Source organism: Cebidichthys violaceus, unplaced genomic scaffold (assembly GCF_023349555.1).
Source record: "Cebidichthys violaceus isolate CVI_PGR_0920_01 unplaced genomic scaffold, fCebVio1.0.p SCAF_8, whole genome shotgun sequence".
Lineage (NCBI taxonomy): Eukaryota > Metazoa > Chordata > Actinopteri > Perciformes > Stichaeidae > Cebidichthys > Cebidichthys violaceus.
In genome coordinates this window covers 7148078-7166243 of record NW_027176964.1, presented here as the reverse complement: position 1 = coordinate 7166243, position 18166 = coordinate 7148078, and the positions used below count along the sequence as shown (strand labels likewise).

Below are 18166 nucleotides of genomic sequence, written 5' to 3'. Positions count from 1 at the left end.
GCGGTAGTCACTTGCCTGCAAAATCCTTTTTATAAGTGTGTTTCAATTGACAACATAACTAGAGGAAGGTGAGCATGATAGGCTACAAATTAAACATGCCAGCTAGCTAAAGTTACATAATTAACTTACCATAGATTGTTGTAGTTTGTTTGCTTTGGATGGAAATAAAAAGTCTTTCTCCCTGGCTGCTCAAACATAAATCCCTGCAGGCTCTCTTTGCCAACGTTCAGGCTGCAGGCAAATGGCCCAAATCACTTTTTTTTGTGTGCATATGTGACTGAGATCTGTTCTTTTTAGAACACTGTGAACAGCACAGGATCACATGGAATCTGTTCTTTTCTATTCTGATTTGGGCCACTTTCATATGTAGTCCTAAATTAGACACAATCAGATTTTTTCCAATGACATTAAACTTTAGATTACTAAAAGTAGTCCTTGAATTCTGTGTCAGTGAAGCCTTTCACGTCACGACCCCACCACTCCTGGTTCTGATATGAACTTATAATGATACCGTAAACATTGGCTTCAGTGCCTCCATGTTTACATCCATACAAAAGCTTGCTGGCTGTCCTGTCTTTGTTATTGTTCTTGTGCACATGCGAGTCCCTTCAGCACTGTGACCAGTTCACACTGGAATCTGATATAAGCCATGTTTCAAAAATAAGGTCAAAATCAGATCTGAGCAATAAATCATATTCACTTAGGCTTGTAGTGTGAAGGTTGCCATTGTTTCTTTTTCCAGCATCTCTGTGTTTTTTTGTGGATCTATTGCATGACAGCATAGCGTAATCCTGAACATTGTATTATATTATACAGTATATATATATATATATATATATATATATATATATATATATATATCATACAACAAATATACAATTATACAATATCATTTTTGTATATAATATACTATGACTTATACTATGCCCTTTTCATGACTTTTTATCAAAATACTTAACTTTGATCAGCTTTTGCACTCCTGTCGATCCGCCACTATATTTTTTCTTTCTTTGTTCATGAGCCTGTACACTTGTTGCTTTATCTCATTTACAGGTGCTGTTGACTTCCTCTGACAATAACATCAGGAAAAGGACAACATATGCAAATGAAACATTATGTTCTTCAAATTTTTGCCTTGCATCATTGGGGTAAATTTCACCGTTGGGTTGTTTGTTTATTTGCTCCAAACTGCCAAAGATGTTACCTTGTGTTAACTGTAAGCTAGCTAGTAACAGATGCAGCAACCATCAGTTTGTGTTCGTTTGTGTGGTTGTTCAGCTTCCGATTGACCCCATAATTCACAAGAAACTCCAGTTCTTTTATTTTCCTCCATACATGCTTCAGAAGCAGGTTCATGGTGCAGCTGTTCCTGCCTCAATCTTCTTTCTGCTGAGCTGCAGGCAGGCTGTTTGAATCTGAAACTTTTTGCATGACAGCACGAGGAGAGAGGAGGGGAGGTGTATCCAATACAGCCTTCTGAAAAAGTGAATGGAAATGTCCCGTGTTTTTTTGTTTTTTACAAAGTTACTTCTTTTTTTATTTTTATTTTTTTATATACAAGTGAAAAGTATTTGACTGTTGTTTTGCATGGGATCTACTTTCAATAAAATCATGAAATGTTATAAAATCAAGCACTCACTGATATCAATATTTGATCAATAAATAGTGGTTTATTTTAACAACAGGTATGGCTTATATACAAGTGCATTTATGTCTGTTAAAACAAAAACAAAATAAAACCAAACAATCAGAAATTATAAATGGTACAATCCATGGTTTTTACATTCATTCAAATCTCCCATCAGGAGATTCTGAGTCGCACGGTTGAGAGAAGCAAAACCTGAACTGTGTACTCTAGGGACTTCACGTCTCTGAGAGTTTTATCTAAGTTCAAAATGATTCATCAGTCCATGTTACGACCTATGATCCTTCATCTTATCGACGCCGGGAGTTTCCACACATTTACTATTTACAAAGGCATAACCCATTCGTCTTTTTTTGCTTTTCCTCCGGGGCGATCACTGTCTCCTAGTCCACCGTATAGCTAGTGCTAACGTTGCTTTGGATTGCTTTTACTGATTTTTTTACCTTAACTTTACTCCAATAAAATACTCCCATCAGCAACCTGAAATAGCTGGGAGTTGTGAAAATGGAAACAACTGATCTTAGCGAAGACACTGGTCTGTGCCGTGTCAGTGTCTTTACACTGGTGTTGCATGGGGTAATGGCAATACACAGATTCATTTCTGCAATACGCACACTGAGACAGAGAGACCAACACTCACAGACAACGAGGACTCAGAGTAATGTGTAGCTACTGACCACTGCAGTCAACCCACTATTTACTGCAGATGCCAAAAATTCATAATGAAAACCAGGGTCAACACCCTCTTCCACAGAGTAGATTACACGTGGGTCTATTGCAAAAGTGAATGTGTTATTTGTAATTTATGTATTCAAAATCCCATTTCCCTTTTTCTTTACTGACAAGAAGCCAAGCTCCACCAAATTTGACATCACATGATTGCAGGGCATTGTGCTTTGAGGCTTAGCAGCATGGCATGTTAGGCTTTAAATGTTCATATGAATCGTTCACTAAATGGAAGTTTGTTGACTTGATGATCTATTAAAAGACCAATAAATCAGTTGAAAAAAAAAAAGAGCTTCCATATGTTGATTCAAGCTGCATTTGTGGAAAAAAAGAAAATGAAAGAAACACAAGCAGGTTTCTCCATCATTCCGATACCTAAAAATATGTAGCGCCTTTGCCAGTGTACATTCGACTTAGATGAAAGCAAAAGAGGATATTGGTGAGTAATGTACCTTTAAGGTTCTTCATAAGTGTACCACAAGATTGTGTAGATAGCACAAGCCTTGGACTCCTGAATGACACCTTAATAGATCAAGAATACTCCCTGTATAAATGTTATCGAGTGTTTCATCACATTTGAAATGACAAGACATCATTCAGTTGGCTCTTGAGTTTTACAGTAAAGTGTTATTATTATTATTATTATTATTATTATTATTGTTGTTGTTGTAAACAGTGATCTATCCGTAAGCATACATCTTCCTCTGACAAATATTACAACCTGAAAAGCATGAAGTGTGTAGCTACAACTGTGAAGTTACACACAAGTCAAGTATAATGCTATCCACAGCTGGACAGTGTTTGTCATTTTAAGATTATGAGGTTTATCTAACTATAAATAAAGATTTGACCTGCATTGAATAGTTTTGCTTTTTTTTTTTTTTTAAAGTAAACTTAGTTGTGCATGTGAATACATGAACACATTGACATACATAAACTATGTAAATGCCAAAACATGATTTAGAAAACACTGAAAGTTTGCGATGCTGTGACAGTTGGCAGTCATATCAAACATTTCGTCATCCGTCGGTTTTATTTCAAAAATAGCTTTTGTGTCTTTTTAAGGTTCGCTTTTAAAGGTTTGTTTTACTGACACGTTCACAATTATTTTCATGCTTTGTCCCAACTGCAAAGAATAAGGTGGCACCACAATGAGGTACCACAAATACTGTAAGAATGTAGTATAGCTTTGTACAATAAGGGCACGCCATGGGAGATTATTCAAAATACTTTGAATTAAAAAGAAAAGACTGAATCAAGCTCAACAACTAATTATGCATTTACTTACAATATCACATTTACAGATAAAAGCATTTGCATCCCCTAAATTCCATCACGATTGGAAAAATAAGTTTCTTCAAGCCGACAAAATATGGGTCATTCTTCTCTCTACTATCGCTGATCATACAATCAACAACGTGTGGATGAAAGCTATTTCGCAATCTCAATCTCATCTCTCAATTCCAATTTATCAAACGATGATATAGCTTTCAGTCTTTTATTCATTTGATTAACAACGTACTTCTATTATATTTCTGAACTTTGAAAAAGGGTTCATCTGATTCACTTAAATCCACATACAGTCTATGGCAGGGGACTGCACTTAACAGTATTTCCCTAAGCAGGCAAATACTGTATTTATACTACTTTTTTGGCACTATATCTACATTTAATTTTGGTCAGAGTAGTTTTTGGCGTTGTATTCAGAAAAATCCCTCCAATTTCAATTTTTACCTCTGTAACTGCAAAAAAAATACGTTGCAACATTCAGATTTTTTTGTTCATACAAATAAGGCAATATTTTATGCAAATGTGTTAGACGGACATTTCATTAGAGCAAAAGTACCAGTGATTTTTTTGTTTGTTTGTTTTTTAGCATCATTTTATGTCTCACCAGTCCTCTTAGTGATTGTGGGTACAGTTGCAAGACTCTTGAAAATGACAGACAGTGATTTTCCATTCATTTACATTAAAGTAGTTTGAAGGCTGGTGATTTTCAGTGACATTCAAAAAGAGCAGAGGACACTGCCACATTGTCACAAAACAGCCTCTGGCACTCTCTCACTTGCGTGGTCTCGTTTATTGGCTAAATAAAGGGAGGGGGGGGGCATTGAGAAACATACGGTATCTCTGTAAGACGTGTCTACTCAACTCCAGGTGGGGACAATCTTCAGTAAGGGCCTGAAGTCTGAGTAGGACAGTTGGTGCCCCCCTTCCTCGCCCCTTTGTCGGTTATTGATGTGGCATGGGCTGCTTCCTCGTGCAACCATAAAGCTTCTTCTCCTGGCTGCAGCTGTGGATCATAACGATTCCACGCCATTGACAGTGTTGTTTTCTGTGATGGCACTGTCACTGATATAAAGGACACCAGAGTCTATGGGGGAGGAGACAGTGCAGTCCATTAGAGAGGAGGGAGTTGCTTCTGTAGAGCCTGAATCTGTGATGGAAGTTGGTGCTGAAACTATGGCAAGGGAAGCAGCTGAATCCTGCGTGGGCTGAACAGTCAGAGTGGTAGCTTCAGGAGAGGAGGTGTGCACAATGTCTGTGACGGGGAGAATGGTAGGAACAAGTTCAGTTACGTTGACAGCATCTATGATAGGGGAAGTGGAAGAGGCCGCTGAGGACGTATGGCCTGAGTCAACGGGTGGAGGAGGGGTGGGGGAAGGGGAAACAGTGACTGGGCTAGGGGGAGTAGGGAAACAAGGAGCTATATCATCAACACAGGGAGAGGTAGGGTCCATCTGTGGCGGTTGAGGTTCTATCACAGGAGGTATGGGGGAGTCTCTAGGGGAAGGAGTAGATGTAGATTCTTCTACTATTTCTAACTGGTTGGGATTGTCCAAGTGTACGCTAACAGAGGGTGGTGGATCAGTGGAAAGGTTGTTATCAGTCATCGGAACAGGAGAGGGGCTTGGGGATGGAGGGGGGCTGTCATGCATGGATGGAGTAGGGGAGTCTGCTAAAGTGGTTTCTGTGACCTCTAACAAAGGTGGGTCGAATTTCAGGCCAATATCGTCTATCTCATTTCCCTCCAGGTCGGGGGATTCTAACGTGGAGCTAGGCGGTGGTTCGATGATGGGTGTGGTGCAGATCAATAAGGAGGCGGGCACAGTTTGAGAGACGAGGGGAGTGAAACGGTCTAATGAGGGGGAAGGGGAAGCGGCTGACTCTTGTGTAGTGGAAGGGCAAATCTTACTCATCTCAAGAACAACAGAATCCGTCAGTGGCTCAGCAGATTCCGGGGCTATTGCTGGAGGTTCTTCGGCATCGGCTAAAAGCGGGTCTGTGATGCATGGGAGTTTGTGTAAAGGGGTGGAAGACAGCAGGTGCTCTTTACTGGCATGTATGACGACACCTTTACCCAGGGCTGTGATGGGGGTTGTGGATAAAGATGAAACAGAGTGGCCGTTGGGGTCTTTTGGCGGAGGCTTGCCGGGGTGCACCTCCATGAACGCGGGAGCGGACACATCCCCGACAGACGGAGCAGTCAGATCAACAGCCGAAGAGGCGGTGGAGTCCATAGTGGACAACGCGGTGGCGGCTGCTTCGTGGAGCGGCGTGTCGTGCACCCTGGTGTAGTCCCTGCTGCTCTCAGATTGAGGCAGCAAGAGGCGCTGTTCTCCAGGTTTCCGCGGAGGAAGGAGAGGTTGACGGGTGTAGCTCTCGCCATCGGCAAGGGTCTCGGGGAGGGGCTGGTAGCGCGTCTCGGGCAGCAGGAGAATGCAGATGATGCAGATGAGAGTGCAGCAGGCAAAGATAATGTGATGGAGGAAATAGCCCTTCTGATTGTGGAGCTCCATGATGGGTGCAGTCAGCATGCCGAAGCCGGCACTGGCTAGAACCAGGCCCAGCCCACCACCCCTGTGATGAGATGGAAAATGTTATCACATGGTTGGATTTATGATCACACATATCTAAAAACCTCATAAACCTTGTATAAGCCACTCAAATGAGAAGACGGTTGACTACAATTAAAGTAAATCATTATCTACATGTACTGAATTATAACCTAATTCATTTATATAAAAGGGAGCATCCATTTTCCTTCCCTTTTCTGTTGACATAGCAATGCCATTTTAGCAAACAGCAGCAGAGAGAGCTGCAGTACCACCAAACGCCCTCCTCCACATGCAGTCCCTTTCCTCTTCTGAAATTGCCTAACTTCACCACCAGAGGTCGCTTGTGGAACACCGTCAGCCAAACAACACCCCTTACATAACCCTAGATAATGAACATCCAGTGCTGTGTCATATATTCTCAAAGGGGGTGGCTAATTCGTACAAGATGAGGATTACATTTGACACTGAACCGTGAGAGTCTGTTCGATGATTTCATACCCTCCTTAAACAGGAGGTGGAGCAGCTAATCCATCTGCAGGAAGATGTGACGCTATGGACACCAACCACTGTGTTAACTGAGTTATAAACTAATCAGGACATTAAAATAGGTGTAGATAGGTAGAAAGTACGCCGATCGTTTCTGCTAATACACAAATTAGACCAAACATGAACACACTGTGGACTAATCACCGGTTTAATGATGAACAATATCCTACACATTCAAAACACAGATGTTTCACTCCTCAGGAGTAAAAGGACGTTGTCCACCTCTAAATGCCACAGGTGCCAGTGTTTCAGTGGGCCTACCTGATCACAGTGGGCGTGATCTCAGCACAGAAGAAGATGCTCAGGTTGCTGACTGCGTGGGAGGAGAACATGCCGATGATGGAGAAGGCGATGGAGAAGTTCTTATTCAGTGTACCTGAGTTTTCTGCAGCCAAAGCAGGAGACACACACGTATGGCAATTTATATTCAGTAATCTGTAATCTGTAAAAGGCATAAGTAAATAAGGTGCTTTATATTTATCATTTTGACGTTGCCGTAGCGACGGAAGAGAGCTTTTCGCCATGATACAGGCAGTTGTTGTAACTTGGGCGGACATTGTCCAATCTGCTCAAAAGGTTGCATCACTTATTAGTGTCCCGGCATGAGAACAAATACAGGCCAATTTTGAATCATAGTCATAGCGCTGACAACAGGAAGTTACAGTCTGCAGACTGGCAGATCAATGAGATCTTTATGAAATGTTGTAAGAAAAGCCTTAAGCCCATGATATGTCATGGTGAAGATTGTGACTTTTTCGCTGAAGGGCGGCGCTGCAAATTTTGTTGCTTCGCCATGAAAAAACAAACTGCTGGAGCTCTACTTCACGTGGTCAGATCTTTTCCAAATTTCACACAACTGATGCAAGTCCTGACCTGAAAACATCTACATGCCAAGTAAAACAGTGATAGCGCCACCTGCAGGCAACAGGAAGTCAAAGTTTCTATACTTTGGCTTGCTACTCTTTTGGTAAATTTGGTCAGCCAAATGTCAAGACCTTTATGTGCAAAACTGTGAAGCATTTGCGTCTTTGTGAAACATTATTACCAAGGAGAAACAAAGCCTTTTTTGAGTGGTTACAGATGCTCGAAAATGAGCAAAACACACATTAAAAGTGCTAAATTTTGTCATCTGATATGGTTGTGGTGCTCCATAGCCCCTCCTAAGAAATTTGATAACCACACGAGTCACATGTTGTACTCCACACAGGAATTACTGTCTAACTTGTGCATGTCCGATGTTCACGGAAATGCCTGGCACCCCTGACGTGCGTAAATCGAATTGAATTTTTGTATATAGAAAAAAGACAACTTCAAAGCACTCAAATCACATAGAAAAAAAATATTTCAAGGTCAAATATTGAAATGCTACAAAATCCAGGGGTATTTTAAATTTCAATATGAAGTAGATGAAGTGGTTAAATCTAAAATTCAAATTATTTCTCTGCTTCCTACCACAAACTGTATCACTTCAGTTAAAGAGAACAGTCAAGCACATGAGTTACTAAAAGTGAATCAAATAAGACCAGAGCATTTCAGAATGTATCACTGCAACGATTTTTCAAACAGTACATTTAGAAAACCTAGAGAAACGGTTCCAATAAACATTGGCGACATAAAATGTTACAGCTTCCCAACGCTTAGGTTTATTTTGATGAGTTATTGAGGAATTGGCTTGCATACAAAGAGCCCATTTAGACTAAAGATGGTTTGAATAAAGTGTTTTTTTTATGGATGAGACATGTTGGAAGATGGCATAAAGAGGATCAGTGGAGACTACTCTGTGATCAACTCTTACCTTCCGTTTTAGTGAGAAGAGAATACTGTAAAGACATTGATGAACAGAAGGGAACGGTGAAGGAAGGCTTGTTGTGAGATTCACAGCTCTGTTACAAAGAGGCTAACCCTCTTCAACACAAAGGGGACAAATAAGTGAAAAGCTAGCCATAATTACATCTTGGACTTCATTATGCGTCTCTGCAGGCCTTGTATACGCCTGATGAAGTGCTGCAGGATGTCTGTATGCAGCACATTCTCAACAAACCTCATCAAGATAATGCAGCAACCTAAGTGATGAGTGGCGCAAGACGATTGCATCCACGAAAAAAATGCGAAGCTGATAAAAATGGTGGAAGAATAGAAATATAGAGATTATCCTACCTATATTCAGATGGCCACTGTACTTCCCCAGCACTAGAGGAGAATGAGAGAGATTAACAGATATGTATCAGCGAGAGACACAAAGCAGAGCAATCGTTCAAATGTGCGTCAAACATTAAAAACAAAAAAAATGTTGAGCAAAGCTTGTCAACGTACACTGTTACAACAAATACAGTTCAAAAGGAGAGCATGACACATGAGCATAACCTTGATGTGTTGACTCAGGTTAAACATTAAGGCTCACTCATTTGTAACTGAATAAACGGACCTGTGCACAATTTTGATCACCTGGAGCACTTTTTTGGTACACATTGACAAAATTGTCAGTTTACAATCATGTTCGACGACTCCATTAGAAACAACTACAGAAAACCAAGCTCTTGTACAGTGCACCCACCACGCTGAGCGGCAGTATTTACAGCATGTGTTGTAGGAGACACAAGCAAGACAGTCGAACATGCATCATTACATGGAAAATGTAATAATATAAAAACATATTAGAGGGTTATATTGTTATTTAATGCAATGAATGGAGTACAAAACATATTCACATATGTGTAACACATTCCCAATAACTTATTCCATTACTTTTAAATTTGCTTGGAATCATTCAGTTGGACAGAATTTTGTGCGATGCGATGAGATATGATAATATCCTCATGAAATGATTGCAATGAAAGTCAATAAACAATACTGATGAATTATCTCCGCTATGAAGGTTCTGGCTTTAGCTTTATCAAAACTGTTTGTTATTTATTTTTCAAATGCAAGTTTTCATATTATTGTGTAGTCAATTGAATTTTCAATACTTTCCAACTTCCCTAAGATATATACTTTTATAAAATGTGTCACATAATTGTTTCATTTCTAAAAAAAAAAAAAAAAGCCTTAACACTTCCTTTAATGTTGGGGACTTTTTTCTGCCATGAATGAACAAACATTTGGGGCCCTAGTGAGCATTTCAAGCAGCAGGACTTGTATGTATGCTGACCCAAATCATCAGAGCCCATGCAGAACCATGTAAACCAGTGAAAAACTGAGGCTCATTGATATTTTTTTATTAGTTCTTGGACAACAATGGGGCTCTATTGCACAGAGGAATAAGATATATGTGGCTTTGGGTACACAGACAGTATTTGGTACTAGAATCAGTTCTTTGTTTACTTTCCTCTATTTTTCTTATTGTCAACAAATCCCACAAACAAAGAATAGTACCAGCCTTATTGTTTCATTCTCTATTATTGCCAAAGATGCTTCAGATACTCAAAGTCAATAAACATCACGGCCGTGGTGTCATCCTAGGTGGACATGTGTCCCTCATTCCTCATACTCACAATTGAGCAGGCCCAGCTGCAGCAGTGAGGCCAGGGCAGTGATGATCATGAACATGAGAAGGCCGCCCCTCCGACCCATGAGGCCCACCGCCGGGCAAAGCGCCATGCAGGACGCCACCGCAATGCCCGCCATGGTGTAATAATCTGCATAGAAGTTATGGAACATGGTCGTCTCCTGAGCTTCAGGGTCCATCATGCTGCGAGCAAAGCAGTGGTGGATCCCGTAGCCTGTTAGCCTGGGTGAAGAACATACACAGCAGGTTAGAGGACACTAGGAGTGAGAGTTAAAGTAGGAGAGAAATAAGTGAATGGTGAAAAGAAGGGACAAGAGGGGAAGATACAGAAAATAGATCTAACAGATGAAGAGGATGTGAGATAATTCAAGGTTTATCACACTTTCTTTCATCTCAACTTACTGTATCTCAACGAAACACATGTAAACACTGACTTACTGACACACAACCAGCCCCACGCACCCTTTCTCCTGGTTGTGTAATGTTTCATAAGGACACAGCTCATGTAAAATTCATGCCGACTTGGGGAGCTAGGCATATCGTGCACTGAAGCAGAGCTAAAGCTGGGTCAGCCTAGCTAGATATGAGGTCTCAGATGGGGAGGAGAGGAGAGATCCCATCGGAGATGGAAAGAGAGAGCAGCGCAAATATGGAAGGGCAAAAGCATTGAGGACTACTGATCAATGCTGTATCGAGCCATCTCGACTGCACAAAATGGCGCACCTGACTGGCATTGCCTCTCCCCACACAGACATACAAGCACACACACGCATTCCCTTTTTTTTCTCCCTCTCTTTCTCTTTCTGGTATTCAGCACTGTGACGTGTAAAGGTCCAAACTGTTTCCAAGTACCTATACGAAAGACAAACACTTACGAGTTGACGCAGAGCACAACAATATTCTTCCACAGGTTTCTCGTCCCGACCATTTTCACGATGCACGTCTTCTTGGGTTTCTTTTGAAGAGCTCTCTGCAGTTCTGGAAACAAGCAAACATGTTAATCTTGGAGCCATACCAATATCTGACCTTTGAGGTCCACATCAATATTTAAGCAGAAATGTTATTTTAAGTTATTGCAAAGGATGGTCATTTTGAATAGTCTTAAGTGCAAGGTTTCAGCCTCAGTTTCTCTTGGACATTAGTCACTCCATAAATGCATTACTATTGTTATTTATTATTACAAAGTTGTAGCATCACTGCATATAATTATTTCTGTGTACCAAAATATAACTTTTAATAAATAAATAAATATATTTTTATGGGTATCGGTTTTTCCCACAATACATATCTTACACATGTATTCAGTAAATAAAAATTAAGTATCGATGTACTCTGATATCTGTTGCATACGAGCCAACACTGATTCCAATATATCTGAATTAAAAACAATATCCGCCTGCTTATACTGTATATCCATCAGGCTTTAATTATTTTTATTATCATGTCAAAGTGAGTTTTCAGGTCAAAGGAAAAGTTCAACAGCAGTCTGGGTTGTCTAAAGAGTCAAACAAGGGCACCCCCGATTCATTGCAACCACAGAAAATTCCACATTTCATTTTAATGAGCAGGTTTTTGTGAGACAGGTATGACAATTCTCACAGTAGAACAGGAACAGTACGTGAGAGGGCAACACCCCTAACCCGCAGGGGATGTGTGACACGGCAAACAGTGGATGTTTTCATATCAGACTCGCAGGTTGCCACAGAAACACGCCTCTGCTTTTGTGGTACTGTGCGCTGATGTCAACTCAGGCATGTGACAGCGTTACACACCACCACGTCAAGGTTATCTCGATCTGTACCACTAACACTTTCCAGTGATCCCCCAGCCAGGCTACAAAACTCTGAGTAACAACATCCCTACTATGATTAAGATGCAAATCATTCTGCTCACTTTCCAAACATAATGCGTATAGTTACACATGCAACTGCATCCGTCATGTCTGAATACTTGAAAGAGTTGCTCAACTGTTCTGCTATTGCGGCAGTTAGCACATGCAGTGCTCAATATTGTATTTAGTGCCAAGCAGTTAAAAGTGGGAAATATTACTGTAAGGGTTGGGGATAGCCAGTTACTATAAAAACAAGAGTGGATAATTTAATGTCTGTGGCAATGTACTTTTCTCAATGCTGACATCAGCACACAGTCTCAGAGTTAAGAAAAAAAAAAAGTGCAGTCAATTTCACACTGAGTGGTTCCTCTTTGAACCTTTTCCCAGCAGTGGTACTCGTTTTCTAAATGGATAGATAAATGCAGTACGGTGAGCAACAGCAGGACAAAATTGGAAAAAGTATACCAGGTAAACAGTGCCGTTAAAGGTTAATACAAATGTGTAATCTGATATGACATTTAACAACAACATAGTTAGCTCAGCTCTGCAGTGTCTTCTAAGTACAGATCCAGTTAACTCTGGGTCAAAGTGCATGACCAGCTGCCATCTGTACACCGGTGGGTCCATCAACCCAGGCTGTAATGAAATAAATGAACGTTCTAGAGTGTCTTAATGTAATGTTCTACACCGACTGCTACGTCTGAAATGGTCTGTTGCTATGGTAACCAGACAGGAAGCAGAAATAAGTGATATTACATACAGTAATCACAACATCAAAATGTAAAAAGCAGCCTTTATAATGCAAACTTGCCAATGTATTTATTACCTGTGAGGATATTATCGGTGTCAAGCTCCAAGTTCACTCGATTTTTGTTTGCTATGTGTCCCATGATCCATTTGGAGCGGCAGTACTGCTGAGTGGCCAGCAGCCAACGCAGTGACTCAGGGAAGATCCTGTCAAAGAGACAGGGGATGTCCTTGTTAATAAAATGAAATGGATCCAGCTTTCAAAAGGCTGACTGAAATCTCTCTTAATCAGGGTTAGAAGTATCAAATCTCGTTTTTTGTTAACCAGTGTGCCATTTTAACACATTTCAAATTAAACACAGAAAAGAAATCTGTAATGATAAATTAAGATTCAAAGTTATCCTGAACAGAAAATCCAACTTCACACGCAAACACTTGCATATAATTTACAGGTTGCAAGGCCTCAAATTAGCCAAAGCAGATGTCTTTAAAGTGTAATAAATACACAGCTGCCAGCCACTGTTGCACCCGTTTGTCATGCTGTAGTATCTGGTAGTTGTATCGAGTTATGTGGCAGCAGTGCACACATTCCTGTGAGCGGTGAAGTTTCTCCTCGCAGATGTATGTTGATTTGAAGAGCGTCAGAAAAAACAAGGCTACATTTACCTCAGTCGGTTGCCTTTCTATGGAACAGATGTCTACAAGAGGAACAGTGCAGGATTAATGATCTTCCACTGGTGTGGTTTTAAATTGTTTTCCCAAATCAGCAAACTGAGATCACCTGCAGTGCCGAACTCTAAAATCAGCTGTATTTCTATACAGATTCAGCCACTGTCAGTGATGGATCCAATTTGTGCCCATAGTCTCTGGTTTAATCAAGAAAATACCAATGCCAATACTTTCCCAGAATCCTATTGTGGCTCTATTACATGTGTAGAAAGAGGCTACAGTGTTGGCTGGTTTTCCAATAAAAGCTTTCCCTACACCTTGCAGGTCGAGTTCACAATCCAACGTCCAGTGCTATCTACTATAGAAGTATCAATTTAACAACCAGCTTCATGTCCTTGAGTCTTTTTCAGCCCGCAAGGCCATGATCGCATCAAAGCAGACAACTGTTTGTCTTCCACAGTGTTGCCACCAGGCTGCTGAGCTATTGCTTGTTTTCACTCATTCGTCAGGATAACAGTGACTACCCCGGTGTGGCCTAAGATTACGAACTCCAGCCTGTATCACGGTCCAGCTCTCTGTGTCCTACACTGATTGAAGTGTATCACATCACCAGCATTGATTCTTCACACACACCATTTTAAAAAGCCAAGGCCTTTGCTGCTATAAAAAACTAAACTATATTCTTGGATTTTCTTCTACTGGCTTTGTGCATATCAGTAGTGTTGTGCAGCTCTGTACATCACGCTAGAATAAATGGAGGTGACGGCACAGTTATTTATTGCCCGAGCTTTAGCAAGAGATACTGCAGTCACTGTAGAGGTCATTGCAAATGAGTTAATGAAAAGACATTACATTTAATTCAGCTGGGAATACACTGGTGAAAAGAAATGTCCTTGAGGGGAATTTCTCCTTATTTGTTTGAACCATGTAAATCTGCTAAAGCATCTTTGGCTAGGTAAGGTTTTATTTACACGATTAAAAGAGTTGCTTGGAATCCAACACACGTAGGATTTGACTGCAGCCGACAACGCATATTTCAGTCTTGTGTAGAACTTAAGCCGAATAACAAAAGATGTGTTGGTGCCAAAGTGCAAGCAGATGCTCTGGTCTTTTCCTTACCAAATGTAGGACAGCATCAGTAGCAAGGGGCAGATGATGACAACTTGGAGTACCTGCCAGTCGTAACAGAGGTATGCCACCCCTGGCATCAGCAGCTGACCGCCCAACATCACAAAACTAGCCACCATGGTCATGGAAAAGCGCCATCCCGGCAGACACAGCTCGATCCCTGGCAGAGAGAACAAAGGAGTAAAAAAAAGAGTGCCAGTGTTAGTAGTTTTTTTTTTGCAACAGACAAAGACACAAAATGGGCATGTACGACAACAAGGCAATTACCCCATTTAAAAAAAAATGTTATGAAAAATTCCGTCATTTTACCAGCAAGAATGCCACACATTGCTGGTTTAAAATTGTCAAATGCGAGGACCTTTATTGTTTTGTATCGGTATAAATTGAATCTCTTTGGCCTATACTGTATATAAGGCAATTTACCGTGGGCTCCTGAAAACCTTTTTTAAAATTCTGTCATTTTATAGACTACATGATTAACTGATTAATCAAAAAGTCATCAATGTGCCCAAACAAATATTTTCACCTTTAGATCTACGGTGCATGATATATGCTGTGTCATTAAATAAAGGCTAAAATCCCCATGTACAGTTGTTGTTGTTGTTGAGAGACAGTAGACCAACCAAGACAGTAGGCTGCTGTGAGAGTGAACTAACTAGAAAGAGGTTCCTTGTACTCAATTCTCCTCTGTCAGAATGGCACTGATTCATTCACCCAGTCATTAGCATGCACACCACACTGGCAGCCAGCAACCACAGACAGTCCAGCCCTTTAGTTACTGCAGCGTAGAGGGTGGCTTCACATCAAACCATAGCACAGTGAGCAGTGCTGTAATGCTGCTACTCTTGCAATGCCCAAATCGTTTGTCCTGCTTCATTCATCCCTTTTTGTTATACTTCTTCTAATGGGTCTTTTCTGCTGCGCAAGAATGTGAACAGTCTCCAGATGGGTCTTTCAAGGTGACAGGGCCAGCATAATACAGTGGGTGTCGCGGCCCCTCTCTTCATTCCAGCGGAAGAGACCGGAATTTCAATTAGGACTTGCCCCCTTCTGAGGACATGAATAATGCTCTCTGTTCACAGACACTATCGCAGCTGGAATGACAAAGCCAGTGAGCTGAGAGCAGGGCGATGGGTGCAAGACCTGCTGAGTTTGAACCAACTAACCTCAAGACCCCTCATCTGTGCACTGCCGGGAGAAAAGTGACGGTTCACTGGCTACGGACTGCATGGGATTTGAATTCTTACAAGGCGTCCTGCGCACAGGCCACTGCAACGTGACCGGAAAAGTACATCCTGTGGTGAGCTATGGAAAAGTGCTCATGCGCACAGACACATGACAGTACAAACTATATCAATAATGTAAAAGGTACCAAAATAGGCGTATATATATATATATATATAAAAATATGCCACATGATCTGTAGATAGAGCTGCAGAATGAGGAACAGAGTCCTGAGCTCCTTACAACTGCTGACCTTAATCCTCCACAACCCACTACATCAGCACTCCCACAATGCCCTTATGTAGCCTGTGTTCTAGTGACATTAATCTACCACCAACTAATCTGATGACACGTACAAGAAACTCACCTCAGATGCTAACTGAGGATCTCTGGTGAGACAAAAAAAGTGGGACATACAATCTGTTGAGAAGTAGAACCCTATGTGTTTAGACACATACTGTACAAAGTGTAAATGACATCATCAATGATCAAGCCAATAGCCAATTAATAAGGATGATAATCCCCAAAGAGGCTTTGGCTGGTTTGCTGACTTTGGCAAAACAAGAAAATGAATCACACTCTCTGGTTCACGCCACAGTGGCTCACTAGCCTTCTGTAAAGTACGCAGCTTAGTCAAGGAGAACCATTGTTTTACAAGTGAAAGAGATTGCTTGACCACTAAATGCACTCAGTGCAGCCACTCCCTGTACCCACAGGCTAATGTCATGACCTTCTACTGGTCACATGAGGTCCATATGGCCCAGTGCCAGGATTTCACTGCCTAATCCTGGCCACTCAATCTGTTAAGTATGACTTAATGATAAGGAGACTCTGACGCATTTCTCTGTACTGAAAGATAACAGGGGTTTGTTTGCTGTGATGCATTTCTATGGCATAATTATGACTAATTCTCAAGTCTGGAGCTGCATGCCTTCTTGCAGGTGTCACAGCTGCCATCATGCAGCTTTGTTCCCTCTACACCTTTTACGTTGTTTACCTTGCCTACTGTAAATTCTCACGCCTCAGGGTGAATGACACCAGATGGTTCCAGACCTCTGAATCACAATCATAAGTCTGGTTTTGTGCTCATTAACCGCTGTCTCCTCCAGTTGGACAAGGCGTTTGAATGAAGGTTGGGACACGTCTTGAGCTATGGGGCATGATGACACATGTAACTGGAGCTGCCATGTCGGAGGGTTACAGCAGACGGCGCTCGAAATAAAGGGATGGTGTCCGCTCATTTGCTATTTGGGAGCGCTCGACCTTACAGAACTTTTTGGGTACGCTCAAATTGATGGCTGCCGATATACTGAATCATGTTTTTAAATAGGAAGGATTTGTTTATGGTAGTTTATTTAAAAAATGTAATAATTGCAATTCTCTTCCATGAAATAGGTAAGTATTACAGCTTCCCTGCTTCAGTGAAACAAATCTATTATCTTAATAATATATGACTCTTTGTGACATCTCCTCTTTTAAGCCTCTTTACAGTTAGAGAAACTATCGACCTAGACACACCCATTAAAAATAGTGATAGAAAAATGACCACGAAACAAAACGACTACCGTACAGTCTCCCATTGTAGTGACATCTGGTGACTGTAAAGGCCAATGATTCACACCCTTTTCATCACTTTCAGACTCCTGAAACCAAGGCCCTCTTGTGCCCTGTATAGCATCTGCATTTGTTATGTTTCCCCACAAACGTATTCAGGCCAATAATTTGTCACCCGTCTTCAAAAGACGGCCCAAGTCTTTTTTTACACATAATAATGTGCTCAGTGAGCTCATATGTCTGAGTGTGCTGCATGGGGCTCATCCAGACCTTACTGGGTACGTGTGCAGCTTTATCTATGCATTGCTAAAGCTCCAAACCTTCAAAGCTGTGGTAAAAGATGGAAATGCTTGGCGAGAGCAAACTCAATCCAGGCATGTGCAAAGCTGCTGATGAGTTTTTGGAGTGCCTCCTGTGAGTGACAGGCCCGTGCAGCATTGTCAGCAAACGGTACTTCCCTGATTAGGGCCCAATGATCCTTGGTCTGGAGTTACTGCAGATCAAAGAGGTTTTTGTGTGAAGGCAAATTGCATCCTCAGTGGAACATAGCGACCACACAGGAGAAGAAATCAAACAGTGTGGGGGCGTGAGCACCGCACTATTTAACCCACAGTAAACCGGGACAGTCCCTGAAAATAGGACACCCTTGTCTTAAGGTACCCTTCACATTTTACGAGGACATAATCATTCAAAAAGCCATAGCAGAAAGACAGCATTGCTTATGGAAGATCATTGAGATTCTGGATACACAT

At 41.3% G+C, this 18166-nt stretch overlaps 1 protein-coding gene across 1 annotated transcript in view; it reads right to left on the bottom strand.

The window, feature by feature from the left end:
* Positions 1-1650: 1650 nt before the first annotated feature.
* The window catches only part of LOC137866211 (solute carrier family 22 member 23-like), a 32416-nt gene continuing 15900 nt past the window's right edge, over positions 1651-18166 (bottom strand). Inside the window, 7 exon segments of the mRNA XM_068701963.1 lie at positions 1651-6232; positions 7018-7141; positions 8914-8946; positions 10248-10483; positions 11137-11239; positions 12919-13046; positions 14628-14796. Of these exon segments, the coding sequence (XP_068558064.1) occupies positions 4672-6232; positions 7018-7141; positions 8914-8946; positions 10248-10483; positions 11137-11239; positions 12919-13046; positions 14628-14796 (2354 nt within the window). The 3' untranslated portion in view covers positions 1651-4671.